At 36.4% G+C, this 20,657-nt stretch overlaps 1 protein-coding gene across 1 annotated transcript in view; it reads left to right on the forward strand.

The window, feature by feature from the left end:
- The window catches only part of ADGRB3 (adhesion G protein-coupled receptor B3), a 789,966-nt gene that overhangs the window by 320,574 nt on the left and 448,735 nt on the right, over nucleotides 1–20,657 (forward strand). The window contains exons 4-6 of the mRNA XM_060114602.1: nucleotides 5,060–5,224; nucleotides 19,360–19,524; nucleotides 20,002–20,166. Of these exons, the coding sequence (XP_059970585.1) occupies nucleotides 5,060–5,224; nucleotides 19,360–19,524; nucleotides 20,002–20,166 (495 nt within the window). The remainder of the gene's footprint in view (nucleotides 1–5,059; nucleotides 5,225–19,359; nucleotides 19,525–20,001; nucleotides 20,167–20,657) is intronic.

Consider the following 20,657-nt stretch of genomic DNA (forward strand, 5'->3'; position numbering starts at 1 on the left):
AATCCCAATTTCCCAGAAGAAGGGACGAGGGCAACCCATTCAAAAACAATTTGGAGAATGAGCTGCTTAATAGGTAGAGAGTTTGGATTTGCAGAATGAAAAATTTCTGGAGACCTGTTTCCCAACACTATGAATATACTTAACACTGCTGAACTGTACATTTTAAAAGGATTAGATGATACATTTTCCAATAAAAGAAAAGGCAAGCTGGAAAAAATAAAAGGGGAAGGAAGTGGTGGGCAGTCGTGGAGGAAGGATGCTGCAGTGAGATGGGAGATCCCTTTGCTACAGGCAAATATATATATATATATATATATATATATATATATATATATTCATAACTGAATCACTTTGATGTATACCTGAAACATTGTTAATCAGCTATTCTTCAATTTAAAAAAAAAGATAAACAGGGCAGAAAAGTATGAGGGAGGGAAGACAGAATTAGTCGGAAAAGAGCAATGGTTCCACTGAAAATAAGAAAAGTCAGTGAGAATCAGAGGGAATCACACTAGATGAGAAATAACATGAAATGAAACATAAAATGATAACAGAGGGGGGAAATGCTTACGGAGATCATGGGTGGGGAAGACAACGAAAAAAGATGACAATAACAGGGGTCACAGAGCAAACATACTCACGTACATTAGTCAAGAGAAGGGAAAGGAGCAGTAAGGAGATGGGCATTTTAGAAATTGTAATGTGTCTAAATTTTATAGGTAAAAGGACCTCATGAGGAAATGTTAGTGGATTTTCAGGTGGGTGTGGGTTAAGTGCATTGCCTGGACTAGAACTTAAAGCTGGACCCTATTTACAGTATTTATGTTAAGGGTTCCACGATCAAGTGCCCTGTCCTCGGCAACAAGAAAAGTGTCAACAGAGAGTTAAGCTGTACTTGACATATACATTTACGTTGTCAGCATCCTTTTGAAGAGTCAAGATCCTTTCTACAGGGATAGACTCTAATGGCAAACAGATCCCCAGATGGAAGTCTGAGTGTGTTCTAACGTGTTCTCCACAGTTCTCCATTCAGAGCTTACTTTCCAAACACTAGTTATGAACACTCGCCTGGCTGACGTATGGAAATCTCCATCCTTCTGCCCGAGGCTGTTGATCCATCCCCTCACTGGGCGTGGAGACCATGTATAGTGGGACCAGTGTGCACTCCCTTTCACTCTGCCTCTCATGTCCAGAAAACTGAATAATATTCTATGATTATAAAGCTTTTCCTCAGTTTCTTAAACCTTCTACTATTATGCCTACTGAAGAAGTACATACTAATTACTGGTTTCTCTTCACCTTCGTATACGTATAGGTTTATCTTTTAAATTTGCTTAAATAGTACTGATGATAAGAAATACGTATCTTTTAATCATTGTTATAGTTCAGATGTTGAATTAAAGAAAATAAAAAGCACTTTGTTGATTTATTTTTAATTTTCCAAACATGAAGAATAATTCAGCAACTTTATTATTTTAAAAATGTAGAATAAGTATCCCACTACAGGAAATTGTGATACCTTTCAGATGGTGATTGTGCTTGTTATGGAATATTTTGTGTTCGATATTTTGTTCAGTTATTTGTCATGCTGGTAAATATGTATGTGTTTACACAATATATAATGAAAACAGTGACAAAAAGTGAATTTAAAGCCTAACATAGTATGCTGAACAGTGTAAATATCTTTCTGAAATACTTTATTCCCAAGAAGAAAATTATCTCAGAAATAACTTACTTGTCACTCTGTGAATAAGCAAGGGTATTTGTTATTCAATTAATGCAAATGATACAAGGACAAACTGAATATTAATGTCACTTTTCACAAAATATGTGGGATGATAGAACTAGAGTTTATATTTATTTGTACTCTTAAAGACTAAGCAATAGTATTATAAATTAGTAAACTTTCACCCACATTATTCACATTTAAAGAGTTTTTAAATTGCATAATAATGTTGTTTCTAATATGAATCCTAAGATATCCAGCCTTTTACAAAATTGTTGCTCTGACATCATAGTGTCTTCAGAAACTCTTATTGCTCAGGGCAGAAAATGATCAGGATAAACAGAAAGTAAATTGAGAAAAATAGAGAGCTACATGAAATTATGTATTTACTGTCCTGGTTTCTGACTTACAGTTTTATGACCTCTTCCAGTATTTCTCAACCTTGGTACCACTGACATTTTGATATGGATAAACCTTTGTTGTGGGGCTGGCCTGAGGATTTGGTGATGTCTGGCAGCATCCCTGGCCTCTTCTCATTAGATACCAGTAGCCCCCATTCTTCCCCTGAGCCGTGACAACGAAAAATGTCTCCGATGTTGCCAAATGTCTCCTGAGAGGGGGAGGTCATTATTGCCCCTGGTTGAGGACCACTAGTCTACGCTATATTCCAGTCTTTTAGAATAAAGCTGATTTAGGCTAAGGAATGGTTTTGATTTTTTTTAACGTCACAGTTTTCACATCCATTTATTTCCCTAAGAAAAAAAAGCTTTCACTTAAAGGAGTTATTTTATACATCCCAATCTGAATAACAAGATATTTTGTATACTTATTTCAGAAACCTGGTAGTAATATAATTTGGGTATTTTGTATTCCTTATTTCATCTCTAGATAAATCAGAGACATGATATTATAGCTAGTGTCTAAAGAAGTAAACTATAAAAATGGATCAATTTGATTTTAGTTTCTAGGTACATTTTTCAAATGGACTAGATCATTTACAGATTTTCATACTTTACTGAAAATAAAGTAGTTTATCCAATGAATTTCCATTAAAATAAAAATATTTAATATTTATCATAAATCTTTATGAAAAGGATTCATAAAATTACAAGATTTGTGCTACAATTTCCTACTAATTCAATAGTATCAAGTATCAAAAGTAAATTATTAATAACTGTATGTCTTTTTCAAATGAAAAAACATATTTTTGCTTTTTGAAATTGATGTGGAGAAGTAATGAAATTTCACCATGGAGCAATAAAGGTTGTTAAAAAGTAGTGAGTAAGAATCTGCTGTATAAAGAATAAGTAAATAAAATTCAAAAAAAAATTTTTTTAAGATTAGTTTTCAGAGGATTCCAGATCCATAATTTAACTAAGTCATCAAGATTAATGAACACTTACTTGAGATTTTAGAGAAAAATCTGCCAATTTTGCAGCTTTTTCTTCTGAGATTGTTCACTGCATGTGCAACAATGTGATTTGATAGAAGACAACAGAGCCAGAACAGAACAGAACCAGAAATAAAAATACTATATAGTCTATTAGCATCTTATATAGAAAATCGGGGAGAAAAGGTGGTTTTTAAGTGGAGGACATTTGGTAACTAGAAATAAATGTGAAAGTTGCTTACAGATGTACAGTTTACATAACAAAGTACATTCATATATGTTACTTTTAAATTATTTTGCTGTAATTGATCATATATACCTATATGTAAATATAGGTATATGTGTATTTTTTTCCTTGGACTTAAATACAGACTTCCTATTAATTCTTATACCAATGGATACAAATTGTCTTTGGTGTTCTCAGACTTAAATGGGAAAAATGCGAACATCTTAATTTCTCTCAATTTTTCTGTATAGCATGTTTGAAATATACTTTCCAGCAAGTTTCACAGAATCTTAAAGATTTTTTCATTGGATATTATCTACATTTGGCTAATTTTTCCAATATTTGAACATATTTTCACAAGTTGGGCAACTAAATGGTATAAATAGAAGAGAACGGGCTGCCTCATAATTAAGGATGTCATATCTGTGTTTTTAAAGTAACCACTTGGTCAGCAGATAACATGCAAAATATTCTAGATGTACTATATTTATTGGCATGTGTCCTCTGACACTTCTGCTTACCCCGACCAATGTTGAGGAGAAAATGAACATCTTTGTCATGTTTTGTGATAAATTTCTACTCCCCTTACTCATGTCAGTGGGTGTTATATCAAACATCTGCTGAGGAACTTTTAAGATTAAGGCAGAGGTTCAGCATCAAGACGGGAATTTTGAAGTGAAAAGCACATTTTGCCTGGCTTCTTTTGATTTGTATTATCCATGGAGTGCTACTGCTTACTGTTCCAAATGTTAAGAATTGTGATGGGATTGGTGACTTGACAGTGCAAGAAAGTGACCTAAACTTTGAACCCTAATGGACTTTCTGCAAAAGATGTCAACATTTATTTGCAGCGGTTATTATGGAGAAACACAAATTATGTTAGTATTTCTGATCAAGTGTGTATTCATTGTAATGGCATATTTGAAGTACTGGTGTACTGATAGTTATACAAGACATAACTTAGTTAGATCATATGTTTTTTCTAGAGTTTTTATTAATTAGGAGGATTTCCAGTGCTCTCCAGTTACTGGAAAAGGACAGGTATCTGCTGTTTTTCTGGCTATTAGAAAGAGGTCTTCATATTTGCCCATCGTTTTAAAACTGGGGAGAGAGGAGGTTCTTATACAAGTAGGTGGAGTTCTTGAAATTTCCCTCTTATTCAAAAGACGGTGACTTTAAACACCCACATTTTTTAAATGGCAAAAATATGTTTTCTAAAATGTGAGGTCAAAAAGCTGTTTAAAATATGTACCATCAATTTTCAGATTTTTTTTCGTTCTCTGACATCATAAAATTTATTAATCCTGAAACTTTGTAAATGTTGGAAGAATTAAATTGACCCTTATCTATTTAAATGCAATTTTAACTCCAGAAGGTCACTCTAAGAAATTTAGTTGATGTTACTTTTACATAGAAGTAACTCATGACTATTTTACTATGAGGGAGAGAGGTGCATTTCCATTAAAAAAAAAAAAACATTTAAAGTTTATAACATAAATAATTGCTCAAATACTAAAAGAGGTACATGCAATTTTCCATTAGTTAAATGATTGCTGACTTAATTTACATTTTGTGACAAATAAGAGTAATTCAATTGAATTTTTAAAATATCTTCATACTTGTCTATTCGATGAGTTTCCTTCTTAATTATAAAGAAAAATAATCTTTGACTTCGCCTCTCTGCTTCTGTTGTTGAACCTTCTTTGCTTTATTACAGTCCATGGAGTCTGGGAGGAGTGGTCTCCGTGGAGTTTGTGTTCATTCACATGTGGTCGAGGCCAAAGAACAAGAACACGGGCGTGCACTCCACCCCAGTATGGGGGAAGGCCGTGTGAAGGACCCGAGACTCATCATAAGCCTTGTAATATCGCTCTCTGCCCAGGTGAGCCTGTTCTGGATTTGGGGAACTTGGCATTTATGTCCCTGTGTATGGTCCCTAGGATACTTAGGAGATATTAAGAGTACAACCTTCATTCAGTCACACCGAAAAATGTGTCATTTGCTTATTGGTTCTTGCTTAAATAAAATTGGGTACCTTCCTTGATTCTATCATATGTAATTTTGTATAATATTTCCTTGACTGAGTACCAATGAATGCTGACCTTTATTGGATTTCTATAAATAGGTATATTAATGATTCCCACTAAGATTTTATCTATAATTGGATTTCCCTCCTGGAAAAATTATAAACCATCCCAAAGACCTGAATTGACTGTTGCATCCACATTGGCACTAGAGAGACTGGTGTGGAGGCAATCCTTCTGATGTTATTCTCTCACACTCACTCAGCTAAGGAGTGGGATGCACCCTTGACCACGTGTGAGCATGATAGACATTTGCTAGGAAATCAGACATTCTAGGTTCACTGCTAGATGCATAAAATGGTTAGATCATAAATGACATACAGTCTTTATGTGATTATGAGTGTATTTATGTTATTTAAAAATGTTTTCCTTCAAAATATTTCAATTCTGTTTTACCCGACTTTGCTAATTCCACCCATTACTCCAGAGAGAAGTCTTTGTAATGCTATTATTTAGATTGCTGAAACAGTCACACATAAAACAGATACCTACAAAATGAAAAAGACTGATCTCCACCTTGAAGGGGCTTGCAATTTATGAGAGAAAATAAAAACAAACAAATGATAGAATCTCCCCAGGGAAAGCAAAGACACTTCTAGAGGAAGACACAGACAGGAGTGGCAAATGGCAGAGGCTAACAAAAATGAAAATGGGACCATTATAAATAAGCATCATCTTCTCTTTGGGAGAGTTTCTCACCTGTCCATGCTGTCACATGTTCTACATGCAAGCAACAGAGCTGGGATGCCAATAGTGACCTCCAGACACATTATTCAACTCACACTGAGTCCCATTTGCCCTCTAAATTCCCCAAGTTAATATACTATATTATAAGGCAGTGATTCGAAGTTCTTCTGGAAATTTTAAGAATCTAAAACATCTGAAGACTGAAAAACATCCAAAAATGTAGAGAAGCAACAGTCATCTAAAAAGCTTAATTGTTCTCTTTTACTGGCTTGCTACACTTAGGAATATACATGTAAATATGTAGTACTTGTATTGAGTAATATCTTCACTTTTAGAACGTTATGAATTCTACAAATAGTTAACACAACTCATATGATTCAGTATTCAGGTATTATGAATATTGGGGTGTCAATATTCATGATTCCTTATTTGCAAATCACTCTCAGAAAATCTACTGATGTTCTGTCTTATTTCTATCTCCCTGTAAACATACACATAGGTACACAGACACAAACATATATATTTATGTTCTGTCTTTTTTCCAAAGATTTGAGTAAATTTATACAAATTTTAGAATATTTTTTGACTGCTGAGCTGTGATATTTATGGGGAGCCAGAGTTCACTCTTATTTTTCTGTGGAGGGTGAAAAAATAGATAACACTGGGAAATAAAAAATTATAGCTAACTATAGACTATATTTTAATATATTAGTTTCTAATTAATTATTTTACCTCAGTTGATCCTCATAAGTACAAAGATAAAATGGCACTGATCAGTAAAATGGTATCAACCAGGTTTTTCATAGTCCACTTTCCATGAATTTTTTCTAGCAGGAAAAACCTTGGATGAGTCCACAGAGATGCTGAGTTGTTACAATTTAGATAAGAAAACTCATTTTTCTAAATTGATGTAGTTTTTGCTTTATCACTCAAGTAGTAACCATGTGTGTTTTACCTGTATTATACTATCACTGGAGCTACTCTAAGACCCTTAAATTTGGTTGGCTTTCTTTTGTTAGGTCTTTAATTTTGGGGAGTTATGATTATGCTAATTGTAAATATGGCCTAGCTCACGTTTTCTCATAAAATGAGCATTATGGATCTATCTTGAATACTTAATAAATATGTTGTTTCTGACTTCTGTTATTTCCATTCTTGGATTTAGTTACATCATAAAAGATAAAATTCTTACCATATTTTATCCCAATTACCTTACTGTCTGAACGGGAACTCTTATAGCTATGATTTTTTTTAAAAAAAAATATTTTTATACTCTGCTCAACATTTTGGCATTATGTTTTTAAATTATATAAGATATGTTTGGTACAAATATTTCAAATTCTTCCTAGATATTAGAAGAATTAGAACTAATTTCTTATAGCTAATCTCAGGCACCTTCACTAAATATAAAGCATTATTAAGTATCAACTAGATGTAAGACACTACTGAGAAGAATATATAGTCCTTGATCTCAAGAAATTTGTAATATCTTCTGAGGATTTAGAAATAAGTATGTGAAAAATTGAATGCAATTCTGAAAAGCACATACATATACTCTAGTCTCAATGAGAGGTGGTAATTTGAATATTAAGTGGTTTCAACCTCCATTTCTTGTAGCAATCCTACCTGAGATCCCTAAGAAAACCTCTTAAGGGAAAACCTATAATGAGAAAACTGTCAGTGATGAAGAAGTGGGCCAAGACCCACATTTGGTTCTCCTTGGTTAGGCTGATTGTGGAATGAAGAACAGAATAGAGCAGAGGAAACATTCAAAACAACAAACTGGGTCTGTGCTCACCACCTTTGCAAGATTTGACCATGCACGTTGTGGTCATGGGCAGTGACATTTTAGTGTGGGATCATGTCAGAGCAGCGTCCCAGCTTCCTGCTTTTAGGAAGCACATATCACCCCCATAATGAAGTGGATACTATGTAGGGATAATGAATATTGCTCACATTAAATGATGAAATGGTTCTAGTTATGCAAATTCTGATGTCTACTGCTAAGTAAATGGCATCCTATTTTTATCTGATACTTTCCTTAGTCAATGTCCAACTTTCTCCCAACTTCTTTAGAGGTGAAAATAAACCACTTGCCTGAGATCCATATAGGAGAGAAGAAAGGACGGAAAGGGTAGATCTGATCTGATATTTCCTAGTTTGAGCTACTAGTTACCGACTTGTGTACTGTGTCTGAGAACAGTGACTGGTGTTGGTTGGGGGAGGTGAGCCAGAGGTATACAGAGCAACAAAAGGATTTCACTGTGATTCAATCACTGGCTCATAAACGTGATGGGACTTCGTTTTCCTCTTTTTCCCATCTGTAGTAATAATTACGTGTGATACTATGGAAGGATGTGTGTACGTATGTGTGTGTTCAGGGGTGTTTGGGATATGTTTCTCTTATCACCAAACTCAGAACTGCTGGCAGTCCAACCTATGTTTTCTGTTTTCTTTGAATTTTCATTGCAGTCTCTAACTGAGCACCAAGCTCATAATTGATATATTTGAGGACAAGGAAATGCTCTTTTATTTCCTGTTTATCTCTCCATGCAACTTTGTACCTGGTGGTATGCAATAGATGACTATTAATTGGATTTTCTTGACATGTATGAATTTCTAATACTCATCCAAATTTTTCTAGGATATTTTCTGTGCCTACTTAATAATACATTAATTTGTTGTAGGCGAAAAATCTTGGACTTTTGCAAGGGAACACATATTTAAATTTAGATATCATCTTTTCATATGCATGTTGCCCCTCTGATCCTTAGTTTCTTCAGCTGTACAATGAGGACAATATAGTAATACCCTCTTCATGAGAGGACCATGGTAGGTAGCAAACTAGCAAACACTCTCTAATACTAGTATTATTATCATGTCAGTGTCTTCCAGTGAGAGTCCATCAGGATGACACTTGTAGTTGAACAAGTTGGGTTTGTTACTCTTGGCAGTGAGGGGAAATCAACATAGGGAATTGCAGAGCATCTTAGTAAGGGGGTGTTAGGAAAGATTTATCAAGGGTTTGGGCTTGTGTTGGGTGATTTCACAGAAGGTTTAAAAGAGTGGGGCTTTGCTCCACATTTGATGGTGTCAGGGAAGGGGGACAATGCTATGATTGGGTATCTTAGTAAATTACCTAGGACGAGGGAAGACCAGATGCAGTTAGTGAAGAAGTGAGTCACTCATCTTAGCTGAGAGAGGAGAATGTTTGGAACATTGTGTGTTCCACGGGGACCTTGTCTTTGTCTATGAAGTGATCTTGTTTTACCTCATTTTTATCACATTCTAAGAGTGACCTTGTCTGGTTATTAATGTGTTTTCTGGTGACTTTAGGTCCAACAGGGGATAACACAGCCTCGCTGTGACACCAAGGAAGCAGCCAACAATACTGAGGTCTGTCTAAGTGTCAGACCTGAACCTGGGTGTCACCTTGGAGGTAACTCGTCCTCCAGGGTGATTTGATCACTTTAGATGCTTCTGTTTATAACGATTTTTGATGTTGATTAATATTCAGCTGAAGAAAAGTGACAGACATATGGAATGTTTGCATTTTCTAGGTAGGCCCTCCATTAAAATTATATAATGTGTATCTGCAAAATAAAATTGAAATTGTATTTTCCAAAATTAAATTATTTTGGGAAAATGAAAGCTTAAGTTTTTAGTTCAAAGCCTCAAGCTCTATGGTAATTTTCTTCGTAGTATTTTACTTCATAGTAATATTTTTTTTTCCCTTCTGTCAGTAGCTGAAGACTGGAAGAACCAATTATTTAAGTTTGGCCTTCTTTGTTTCAGTTTTGACAGTTCTCTTTCTGATATATATTTATGAAGTAGAGTACAAGTAATATAGAGGATAGGTAGGGATAAATAAGTGAGTGACAGATTGAAGACTGAAATAAAGAATTATTGAAAAGTTTTCATTTATATATGGGGCTATGTATAAATGAATATAATTATATGATTCAGTGGTCTGGAGTTCACAAGACATGGATAAAGGTTTAGTCCCAATCCTTAATTTTATTTATTTATTTACTTATGTATTTATGTATTTATTTTCTAATCCTTAATTTTAAATATTTACTTGGGAGACTTCTTCCTCTTTTCTATTCCTCACTTCTTTCATTTTTAAAATAGAGCTGGTGTTCATTACCCTTCTATATCATAGGAATGTTATGTGATTAAAATTAGGTGGAAGTATCTTGAAAACTATAAAACAATATAAAGTCGAGGATCATGATTTATATGGGAATATTACTTTAAAAGCAAGGGATTTGGTGAAGTAAACTCAGGATATTATGATAGTTTTTGAGCTTTATTTCTTATGGATAGCCTTCATCAGACACTCAAAGGGAATCTTTGGCTAGGATTGTTCTAGGGAGAAGTGGCTGTGTACGGGCCCGTTTCAGTCTGTGGGGCTGAGCAGTCCTGCATTTGAGAAATTCATTCCTGAGAATCCAGAACCGTTCCAGACAGATCCCATTAGGTTGTAGTTTCCAGATATATTTGCAGACTCATAAACTCTAAGAAGAAGGAAAGAACCACCCAACGATAGGTCCTGAGGAAAACAGCTGGAACCTAACATCTGTTATCTAGAGCAAGAGGCTTCAGTCTCCTGTGGTCCTAGTATTTTGATCCTTCAGCATTTGTGAGAGGGTGACCTCCCCCACAGTCCCTCTTCAGGGAACGTTCCTGTGATGACAGAGAGTGGAAAGATCCTGAGCCTTTGCCCTACCTTGGTTCAGAGGTCCCTGATTGTCTCAACATGAGGATGTTATAATTTAAAACACAAATGCTGCCTCATTAACCTGGTCTTTAATTAAAATTTGCATTTCATCATCTTAACATTCTAGTCTATTATGTGGCAATTGTATTCATTTTGTGTCATTTCATATTTTCAGCATTATTCTGGTGATCTTTCAGTGCTTAGCTTATGAGAGTTTTAAAAAAAGTGTGTCTTTCTTAATCCTGGCTTGATATCTTTTATTATTTAATATTTGTCTCATTTATACTTTGTCTTAATTTACTTACCAACCTTTTTTTTAAATCCTTCTTAGCCCTTACCATGATAACTTGCTTCTATTCTTAACTTTAATTTTTTTAAATGATATTTCATTTTGATTTTCCTCTTTTGTCATTTATTTTAAAATGGCAAATAAGAAACATAGGTTTTTGCTCTTCAGCATATGGCTCTTCTACATTTCAGTCTTGTATCCCAAAGGAGTCTTTCCCATTCCCTGGGTAACTCCCAATTCAGTAAAAATCAGAGCTTTCCAACTTTGACATCCCTGAATCAGACAGCCTGAAAGTCAGGGACCAGAACTCTTCTCCTCCTGATTCCTCCCTACAGGTAACTTAATCAGTCATCAGCAATCAACCCAGAACAGTTGTTGAAATGATGGCTTTAGTATTCAAAATATTCATGACTTTAACTTGTGATTATTGTTATCCAACCTATACTATAGTGTCACGAGTTATTGGTCAAGATGAGAAAATAGAGTGAAACATAGTATTTTCATTAAAATGCATGAAAGTCACAGGGAACTATATTCAATATCCTTGGATAAACCAGAATGGAAAAGAATATAAAAACAAATGTATATATGTGTATAACTGAATCAATTTGCTATACAGAAGAAATTAATACAACATTGTAAATCAACTATAAATATTTTTTTAAATAATAAAATAAGATAAAATGTATCATAGGAATTGTTCCCTGCACATCGGAGACAGGATTTTCTTCCGGGTGAACACAATTGCAGAAAGAAGTTTTTTTTAACATAGCAAACCCCAGTAATCTAATGTTTTAACCATTGCAATTTTAATTCTTCTGGGTCCAGAAAAACCTGGTCATGTGTCATATTGCTGTAAAAAACTTTGTGTCCCCAGAGTGACACTCTTGTATAAGGAAGCACGTTACGTGAAGGTAGGACAGGCTGATCTCAGCGTCCTCCTAGCTTCAAAATACAGTCTCGCGTTTTCTATTCTTAGTCACCTTTGTGGGATGGTTCGTTAAGAAATAGGCATTTGGAGTTTGTAAATTGAAAAATAGCACTGGCAAAATCCAACTGCAAATGCTTATGATGGAAATGAAAAGACAGTGCTGATTCTTAACTTGACTGCCTATCATGGAAGAAATTATGTCCTCTAATATGATGTTTACCAAATGGTGTCCCATGAAAAGGAAAAAAAAGGGAAAGAGGGGAGAGAGGATTGATTTTTAAATAAATTTGGGAGATACAGCTTTAAACAAAGTCTATTCAGAGTAGGACTCCCTGCATTAGGTCTATAACGGCATCACAAATTCAATGTGTCCCAAACAGACATTCTTATTTCAGGACTGTGTACCCGCAGACCTGTTTGAAACCTACTCTAACACAATTCAGTAAAAGGTTCTACCACTTACCCATGTCTGGTCTACACTCTAGTCCCCAACATCTCCCATACCCATTCTTGTCTCTGTGCAATCCAATCTGCACACGACTGCAAAATGAAGGGTTAAAATGCCACATCTCTTCCCTACTTTAAAGTCCTCTCATGGTGCCTCACCTTGTTGGCCCCATGCCCACCAGGCCCTCCAGGATCGGACTTCTGCTCACCCTCCAAACCCACCTCCTGCTGCGTCCCCCTCTTCATGAGCCCCACGAGCGACCAGGCTTGTCTCTGTCCCCGAATATACAAAACTTTCTAGACCTCAAGACCTCAATTGGGTAGAGCCTTCCACAGAGCCTTATGTTTCTGGCTTCTTCTAGTGATGGGGACTAAGCTCTCCTGTGGTCACACTGCTTTCAGAACACTTCCAGCTATGACTCTACTGTTCACTCATTTGTTTGCTTGTTTATCATCATCTGTCTCCACCACAGCCCCTCAGACTACACGTTCCAGGAGAGCAGAGCTGGGTGGGTCTTTATCAGCACAGCTTCCCCTGAGTCTAACAGAACAAGACAGGTCACAGTGCGGATGCTCTGTGCATCTTTACTCAGGAGTGCAGAGGAGCCAGTTTGGGAATGTTTACATTTCCCCAAATCATTGGGAACACTTTTCTGACAAAATGACAAGGTGCTAATTAGCCTTCAGTAGGAACACTGGTCTAGAAAGACAGCTTTGAGGTGTTTTCAAGCTTGTGGTTTTGCAGTGAGTCTGGGGGTTCTCCCTGTAAGTGTGGAAGGCAGTCATATCTGGGTGGGTGGTAGGGTGGGGAGGGCCTTGGTGGTCTCTTGCCTCCGTACTCACCCAGGTTGAGAGCAAACCTGAATGCAGCTGAAGGAGAAGGATCTTTGGCACCATTCTGGATCCCAGTTAAGCATCAGAGAAAAAGAAAAATAGTCTCTTCATGTCTTGTGTGGTACCTAGACAAGAGGTTATGAAATAGAAATCTTAGGTGTATCATATGATAATTGGTTTTAATCCCAACATTTAATATGCATTATTTCAGACTAGGAAATGCTTAAATGCCCATAACAGAACTCTTAATTTCCACCTCTCAAAAACCTCTACTTTTTCCCATTCAGTAAAATGACACTACCATTTCCTGAAAGATCTTTTTTATTTTTATTTTTTTGGTTTAGGTGATTTCAGCGATATTGTTTTCTTTTTTAAATTTTTTATTGACATATAGTTGGTTTCAGGTGTACAGCAAAGTGATTCAATTATATATGCATATATATCTTTTTATGTCAGATTATTTTCCCTTGTAGGTTATTATAAGATATTGAGTATGCTATACAGCAGGTCCTTGTTGTTTACCTATTTTATATATATATTAGTGTATATATATTAATCTCAAACTCCTAATTTATCCCTCTCCCCAGAACATAATTAATGATTTTTTTTAATTCTAGGATGAGAAACAAACAAAAAACATAAAATAAAACAACGTTCCACATTTGGCACTAAAGAAACTCTTTCATGTACATAGAAGTCAATTGTCTAATCTTTTAAATTAATTTCACATACCCCTCTCTTTCTAACCTCTCAATTTTCCATTTTCACAGTGGAAATGGAACTTTGCCTTACCACACTTTATAACACACTAAAGGAATATTGGATTTTTGCTCTTTCTTAAAAATATCCAATCAGTTACATTGTCAAGTCCATTTTTTCATACTGGTGCAGTGAATGTTCAGTAAAAGAAACTTCTAGTTCTCAGTGTAAAATAAAACGTCAAAAACATCCACTTGATACATCTTCAATTTCATTGTTATTTATTTCTGTAACTGATTTATAAATAAAACTGTTCATATCTAAAATATGTTTTGTTGATGTTTATGGTGGTGGTGAACCTCAAAAGTTCCCTCAAATATCTAATTTAACTCATTCTTGAACTTTAGCCAAAACAGAAAATGTGTACTTTGGCAGAAAGGACTGAACTAATATTACAAATGTATGGATTTAAAATGTTTAAAAAATTTTAACAATGGTGATGCAAAGTCTTCTTTCAAAAAAAGGCTTCTGAGCAAAACACTTCACAAATATTTTTCCTAATCTCTCTTAGGCAAGGTCTTTCTTCCTTCCTCATCCATAATACAACCCCCTGCCAAATTATCTTCTCTGATTCCACCTCTGACTCATTACCACGTGCACATCTTCCTAGCCAGACACTAACCCTCTGTTCTTTGCAGTGAGTGTGTAGCTATTATATTCATTAAAAAAAAAAGCTAAACATTTACCTCAAACCAGAATTCTTAAGGAAAAGAGATATTCTTTTATTCTGCCCACTGAGCACTAAACTGGTTGGCATTCCTTAATTCATCTTAGTTTATGTGTTGCTTTCTGAATGTTCTCAAAAATTTGAATACCTGTATATTCTTTTGCCAAATAGATGGTACATATGCTGCAGGCATGAATTTTTTTTTTAACCATTCTTCTCGAAAGCAAACTTAATAAGTGTTACCTTTGAAAAGCAAAATTCTGAAATGAAAAACACTTTCATCTTCAAAGCCAACATACAGAGGAAGTGGATAGTTTATATCATCCTCTTGATTCACTAGACTTTTTAGTCTGGCAAACGGATTACATAGCAAATAAGATTGTGTCAGATAATTTTAATAAAGTGAGGTGCTAAAATTACATGAATGGGATGATTAAATTGGCATTTTGTGATTTTTCATCTCACAAAGTGTTTATTAAGTACCGCTAGACACATATTAAACAGGTTTCTTTTTAACAGCTACCATCAAGACCTGAAATTAGGTTGAAAGTACTCACTCCTATTCTGCCAGGCTTTCTCGTTTAGGTGGGTTTTCACAGCAGCATTAGTTAATGTTGGAACTTTGGATTTATGGTGAACTGTCTTTCGCTGTAATGAAATCGACCAAGAGCCATGGAATGATATTGGAAAAAGTAGAGAGTCATATCCTAGTGCATTTATAACACTTATATGATAGTTTATGCCTTCTAAATTAGGTAAATATTTTTGCCTTATTCCTTTGCTCCCTTGTAGTTTGTGGCCTGTGGGATTATACCTTCATGAATGCTGTCTCTTTTGTCTAAATTATCCAAATCATAATTACTCCCCAAGTAGGTGTGATCTGTTCTCTGAAAGTCTTCATTGCTATGTTAAGATGTATTGATCTTAATTTTTCATTTACTTATTTGTATGTGTAGAGTACTTCTTTTACTGTTATCCTAATTTTGAGGTTGGAATTCAAATTCTTATATTTCTTGTTAACACCTACCACAGAGTCTGATGCCTAAGAGATTCTTAACAGTCATTCGAATGAGTGAATAAATAAATGCATCTCAATTTGAATTTCCAAAGACAAATTCAACCATCTATATTCCATTCTGGTCACCAGACACCTGGACGTCATTTTGGTCCTCTCTCCACTCACAGTCCTTCCCGTGTGGCCCTGATCTCCCCAGCATGCACCATTGGTACTTCCTCCTCATCCCAGCTCAGACCCTTCTCACCGTCTCCCGTGATTCTTTCTCTACCCTGCATTAGATATGATCAGAGGATCCTACTGAAATTTTTCAATGGCTTCTTTTTTTTTAATTTTCTCTTTTATCTTTTCTCCTTTTTCCTTCTTTTTCTTTGTTTTCTTCTTTTTTTTTTTCTTTTTTCCAGTGGCTTCTTAATGATCTGTGAAAAACAGGTAAAATCCATAACACAGTTGACCAAAAGTTTGCAAAATCTGACCTCTGTCTTCTTCCCAAACTCCTCTGTGTAGTTATTCACCTGGCTCTCTGGGTGCTGTTCACAATGCCCTCCATTCAGTCCTGCCTAGGATCTTTGTGTATCTTTGTGTAGGGATTTCCTATTATCAATCAAGCATACTTGAAACCTCACTTTGTCTGGGAAGACTCCCCAGGCTCTGTAAACCCTTATCTCACAGTGTCTTGAAATTATCCTTTGCAACAATGCTGTAGAATTAATTTATTTAGCATGGAATTAATTAGTTAACTCATTCTAGGGGTTCCTTTTCTAAAATATGAGCTCTGTGAATTACTGGTCATCATTTATTGTGTTAATTGATCCCTGTACCCATCTCCAAGATCAAGGTCTTGGCTTGTTGAGTGGTCAATAAAAAGAGATACCAGACACATAAAGTAAATAGAAGTGCAGAATCAGGTAATAGTTGTTTGGGGGTTAATAAAATCTAACTGCACTCATTTAGAGCCTCTTGGTCGGGGCTCATCTTCAAGGTTAGTTTTATCTTGTACAGGCACCTCAGAGATATCACAGGTTCAGTTCCAGATCACCTCAGTAAAGTGAATATCACAGTAAAGTGAGTCACACCAATTTTTGATTCCTCAGTACATATAAAAATTATGTTTACATTAGACAGTAGTCTCTTAAGAGTGCAATAGCATTGTGTCTTTAATACAACGTACAAACCTTGACTTTAAAATATGTTATTGCTAAAACATGCTAACCATCATCTGAGCCTTCAGCAAGTTGTAATCTTTTTGCTGGTGGAGCGTTTTCTTCCATGCTGGTGGCTGCTTACTGATCAGGGTGATGGCTCCTGAAGGTTGGGGCAGATGGGGAAGTTTCTAAAATAAGACCAAGGTGACGTTTCCCACATGGATTGACTCTTTCTTTCATGAACGATTTCTCTGTAGCATGCAGTGCCGTTTGATAGCATTTTACCCACAGCAGAACTACTTTCAAAATTGGAGTCAATCTTCTCAAATGTTTGTGCTGCTTTATCAACTAAGTTTATGTCATATTCTAAATCCTTTACTGTCATTTCAACAGTCTTCACAGCATCTTCACCAGGAGTAGATTCCATCTCAAAAAAACCACTTTCTCTGCTCGTCCATGAAAAGCAACTCCTCATCCCTTCAAGTTTTATCATGAGATTGCAGCAATTCAGTCACATTTTCAGACTCCACTTCTTTCTTTTTTTTTCATGTTCCCTTATTTTTTTAATGTTACTTTTTTAAAAAAATATTTATTTATTTAGGCTGTAACAGGTCTTAGTTTCGACATGCGGAATCTTTAGTTGCAGCATGTGAACTCTTAGTTGTGTCATGCATGCAGGATCTAGTTCACCGATCGGGGATCAAGCCCGGGCCCCCCTGCATTGGGAGCAGGGGGTCTTACCCACTGGACTGCCAGGGAAGTCCCTATGTTCCCTTACTTTTATTTTTACTTATTTTTTAACTTTTTACTTTGTATTGGAGTATAGTTGATTAACAATGTTGTGTTAGTTTCAGGTGTACAACAAAGTGATTCAGTTATGCATATACATGTACCTATTCTTTTTCTAATTCTTTTCCCATGTAGGTTGTTACATAATATTAAGAAGAGTTCCCCAAGCTTCACATCTAATTCTAGTTCTCTTGCTATATCCACCACATCTGCAGTCACTTCTTTCACTGAAGTCTTGATCCCCTCAAAGTCATCCATGAGGGTTGGAATCAGTTTCTTCTAAATTTCTGTTAATGTTGCTATTTGGACCTCTTCCCATGAATCATGAATGTTCTTAATGACATCTAGAATGCTGAATCCTTTCCAGAAGGTTTACTATTGACTTTGTCCAGGTCCATCAGAGGAATCACTATCTATGTTGGCTATAGCCTTACAAAATGTATTTCTTAATAAGATTTGAAAGTCAAAATGACTAGCAGGCATGAAAAACAACATTAATCTCACTGTCCATCTCCATCAGCACTCTTGGGGGACCAGGTACGTTGTTGATGAGCAGTTATATTTTGAAAGGAATCTTTTTTTCTGAGCAGTAAGTCTCAAAATTGGGCTTAAAATATTGAGTAAACCATGTTGTACACAGATGTGCATCATGTCTCCTTCTTTGTTGCTCCATTTATAGAGCAGAGGCAAAGGAGATTCAGCATAATTTTTAAAGGCCCTTGGATTTTCAGATGATAAATGAGCGTTGGCTTCAACTTAAAGTCACCAGTTGCATTAACCCCTAAAAGGAGAGTCATCCTGTCCTTTGAAACTTTGAAGCCAGGCACTGACTCCTCTCTAGCTATGAAAGTCCTAGGTGGTGTCCTCTTCCAATAGAAGGCTGTTTTGTCTATATTGAAAATCTGTTGTTTAGAGTAGCCACCTTCATGAATTATCTTATCACTACGGCTTTCTTCATATTAGCAATAACCCTGTTTCACTTTCTTCATTCGTGTGTTCACTGGAGCAGCACTTTTAATTTCCTTCAGGAACTTGTCCCTTACTTTCACAACTTGGCTACCTGTTTGGTACAAGAAACCCAGCTTTTGGGCTATCTCAGCTTTCAACATGCCTTCCTCACTAAAGCTTAACCATTTCTGGCTTTTGATTTAAAGTGAGAGATGCGTGACTCTTCCTTTCCTGTGAACACTTAAAAGCCATTGTACAGTTATTAATTGGCCTCATTTCATTATTGTTGTGTCAGGGAGGCCTGAAGAGAGGGAAAGAGATGGGAGAACAGCCAATGGGTGGGACAGTCAGAACACACACAGCATTTCTCTGTTAAGTTCCCTGTCTTATACGTGCCTGGTTCCCCAAGGCAATGACAATATTAACTCAAAGGTCACTGATCAGAGATCACCATGACAAATATAATAAGAAAAAGTTCGAGTTATTGACAGAATTACCAAAATGTGATGCAAAGGCTCAAAGTGAACAAATGTTGTTGGAAAATGACACTTGTAGGCTTGCTCCAGGCAAGCCACCACAGAACGTCAATTTGTAAAAAATGCATTATCTGTACAGTGCAGTAAAGGCATGAGTGTACTCTGTGTACAGCCTTCTCTTCTAGAAGACCTTCTCACACTGTCTCTGCTTCTGCTTTGGCAGTTGATGGACAGTGGCAGGAGTGGAGCTTCTGGAGCCGGTGCTCCGTGACCTGCTCGAATGGGACCCAGCAGAGGAGCCGGCAGTGTACTGCAGCCGCCCACGGGGGCTCCGAATGCAGAGGGCCCTGGGCAGAAAGCAGAGAGTGCTACAACCCCGAGTGCACAGGTGAGGCCAGATGACTGCATGCGAAGGATGCCTGCCCTTTAGATAATGTGACAGAATCATGCCAGACGGTCGTGGCATCGTCAGGTAATTATACATTTCTAGTCAATGAAGCCAGTTGTACCAGAGCTCATTCTACTGTATGTTACATGAATACAGCAACAAAATTCAACAGATTCTTAAATTAGATGAAACTAATGAGATTACATTAAATTTTGTTTAACCTGATGAAGTCTAGCACGGAGCTCATGTTCTTTACAATTAAAGGTCAATGTCCATTTGCAGCTTCTGACAAAGTTACAGAAACTTCTGTTCATCACAATGCTCTAAATTTGACCAGCAAGTTAAATATTTGTGTCCGTTTTATTCATGGCAGTAGATTAATAAAAATTGAACAGACAGTCATGGGCCTCAGATTTTCGAATCCCTAAAGCAGTGTGCACTGGATGACTGCCACTGACCTTGACATATTTCTTTCAGCCAATGGTCAGTGGAATCAGTGGGGTCATTGGAGTGGGTGCTCCAAGTCCTGTGACGGCGGCTGGGAGAGGCGAATGAGGACCTGCCAGGGTGTGGCGGTGACCGGGCAGCCGTGTGAAGGGACAGGCGAGGAAGTGAGAAGATGCAGCGAGCAGCGATGTCCTGGTGAGTGAGCTCAGATCGTCCCCAGGGAAACACTTTGGTACCTGGGAGAAAAAAGAAAGGATTAAAAACATTGTCATTGGTTAAAGGCCGTATTTCCTCAATGGAAGTATTGCTAATAATAAGTGGCAGTTTTCTTCTTTCCATAATGTATGAGGTTTTGTCTGCTTATGTGTCATAGACTGTGTCTTCTATACATTTTTAAATTATTTTCTGAAAAATGACATTGAAAAGTGTAAAAACACCAAAGTAGGCATGTTGAACAATAACACGGCTAGAAATTTTTGAAATTAGGTTGGGGTACTGTTTTTTTTTCACTCTCTCTATGAAATATTTGTTTACTGAGAACACAAAACAAGTTGCCTTAGATTATTATATTTTATTATTATTTTTTGGTGGTACGCTGGCCTCTCACTATTGTAGCCTCTCCCGTTGCAGAGCACAGGCTCTGGACGTGCAGGCTCAGCGGCCATGGCTCACGGGCCCAGCCACTC

Source organism: Mesoplodon densirostris, chromosome 12 (assembly GCF_025265405.1).
Source record: "Mesoplodon densirostris isolate mMesDen1 chromosome 12, mMesDen1 primary haplotype, whole genome shotgun sequence".
In the NCBI taxonomy this organism is placed as follows: Eukaryota; Metazoa; Chordata; class Mammalia; order Artiodactyla; family Ziphiidae; genus Mesoplodon; species Mesoplodon densirostris.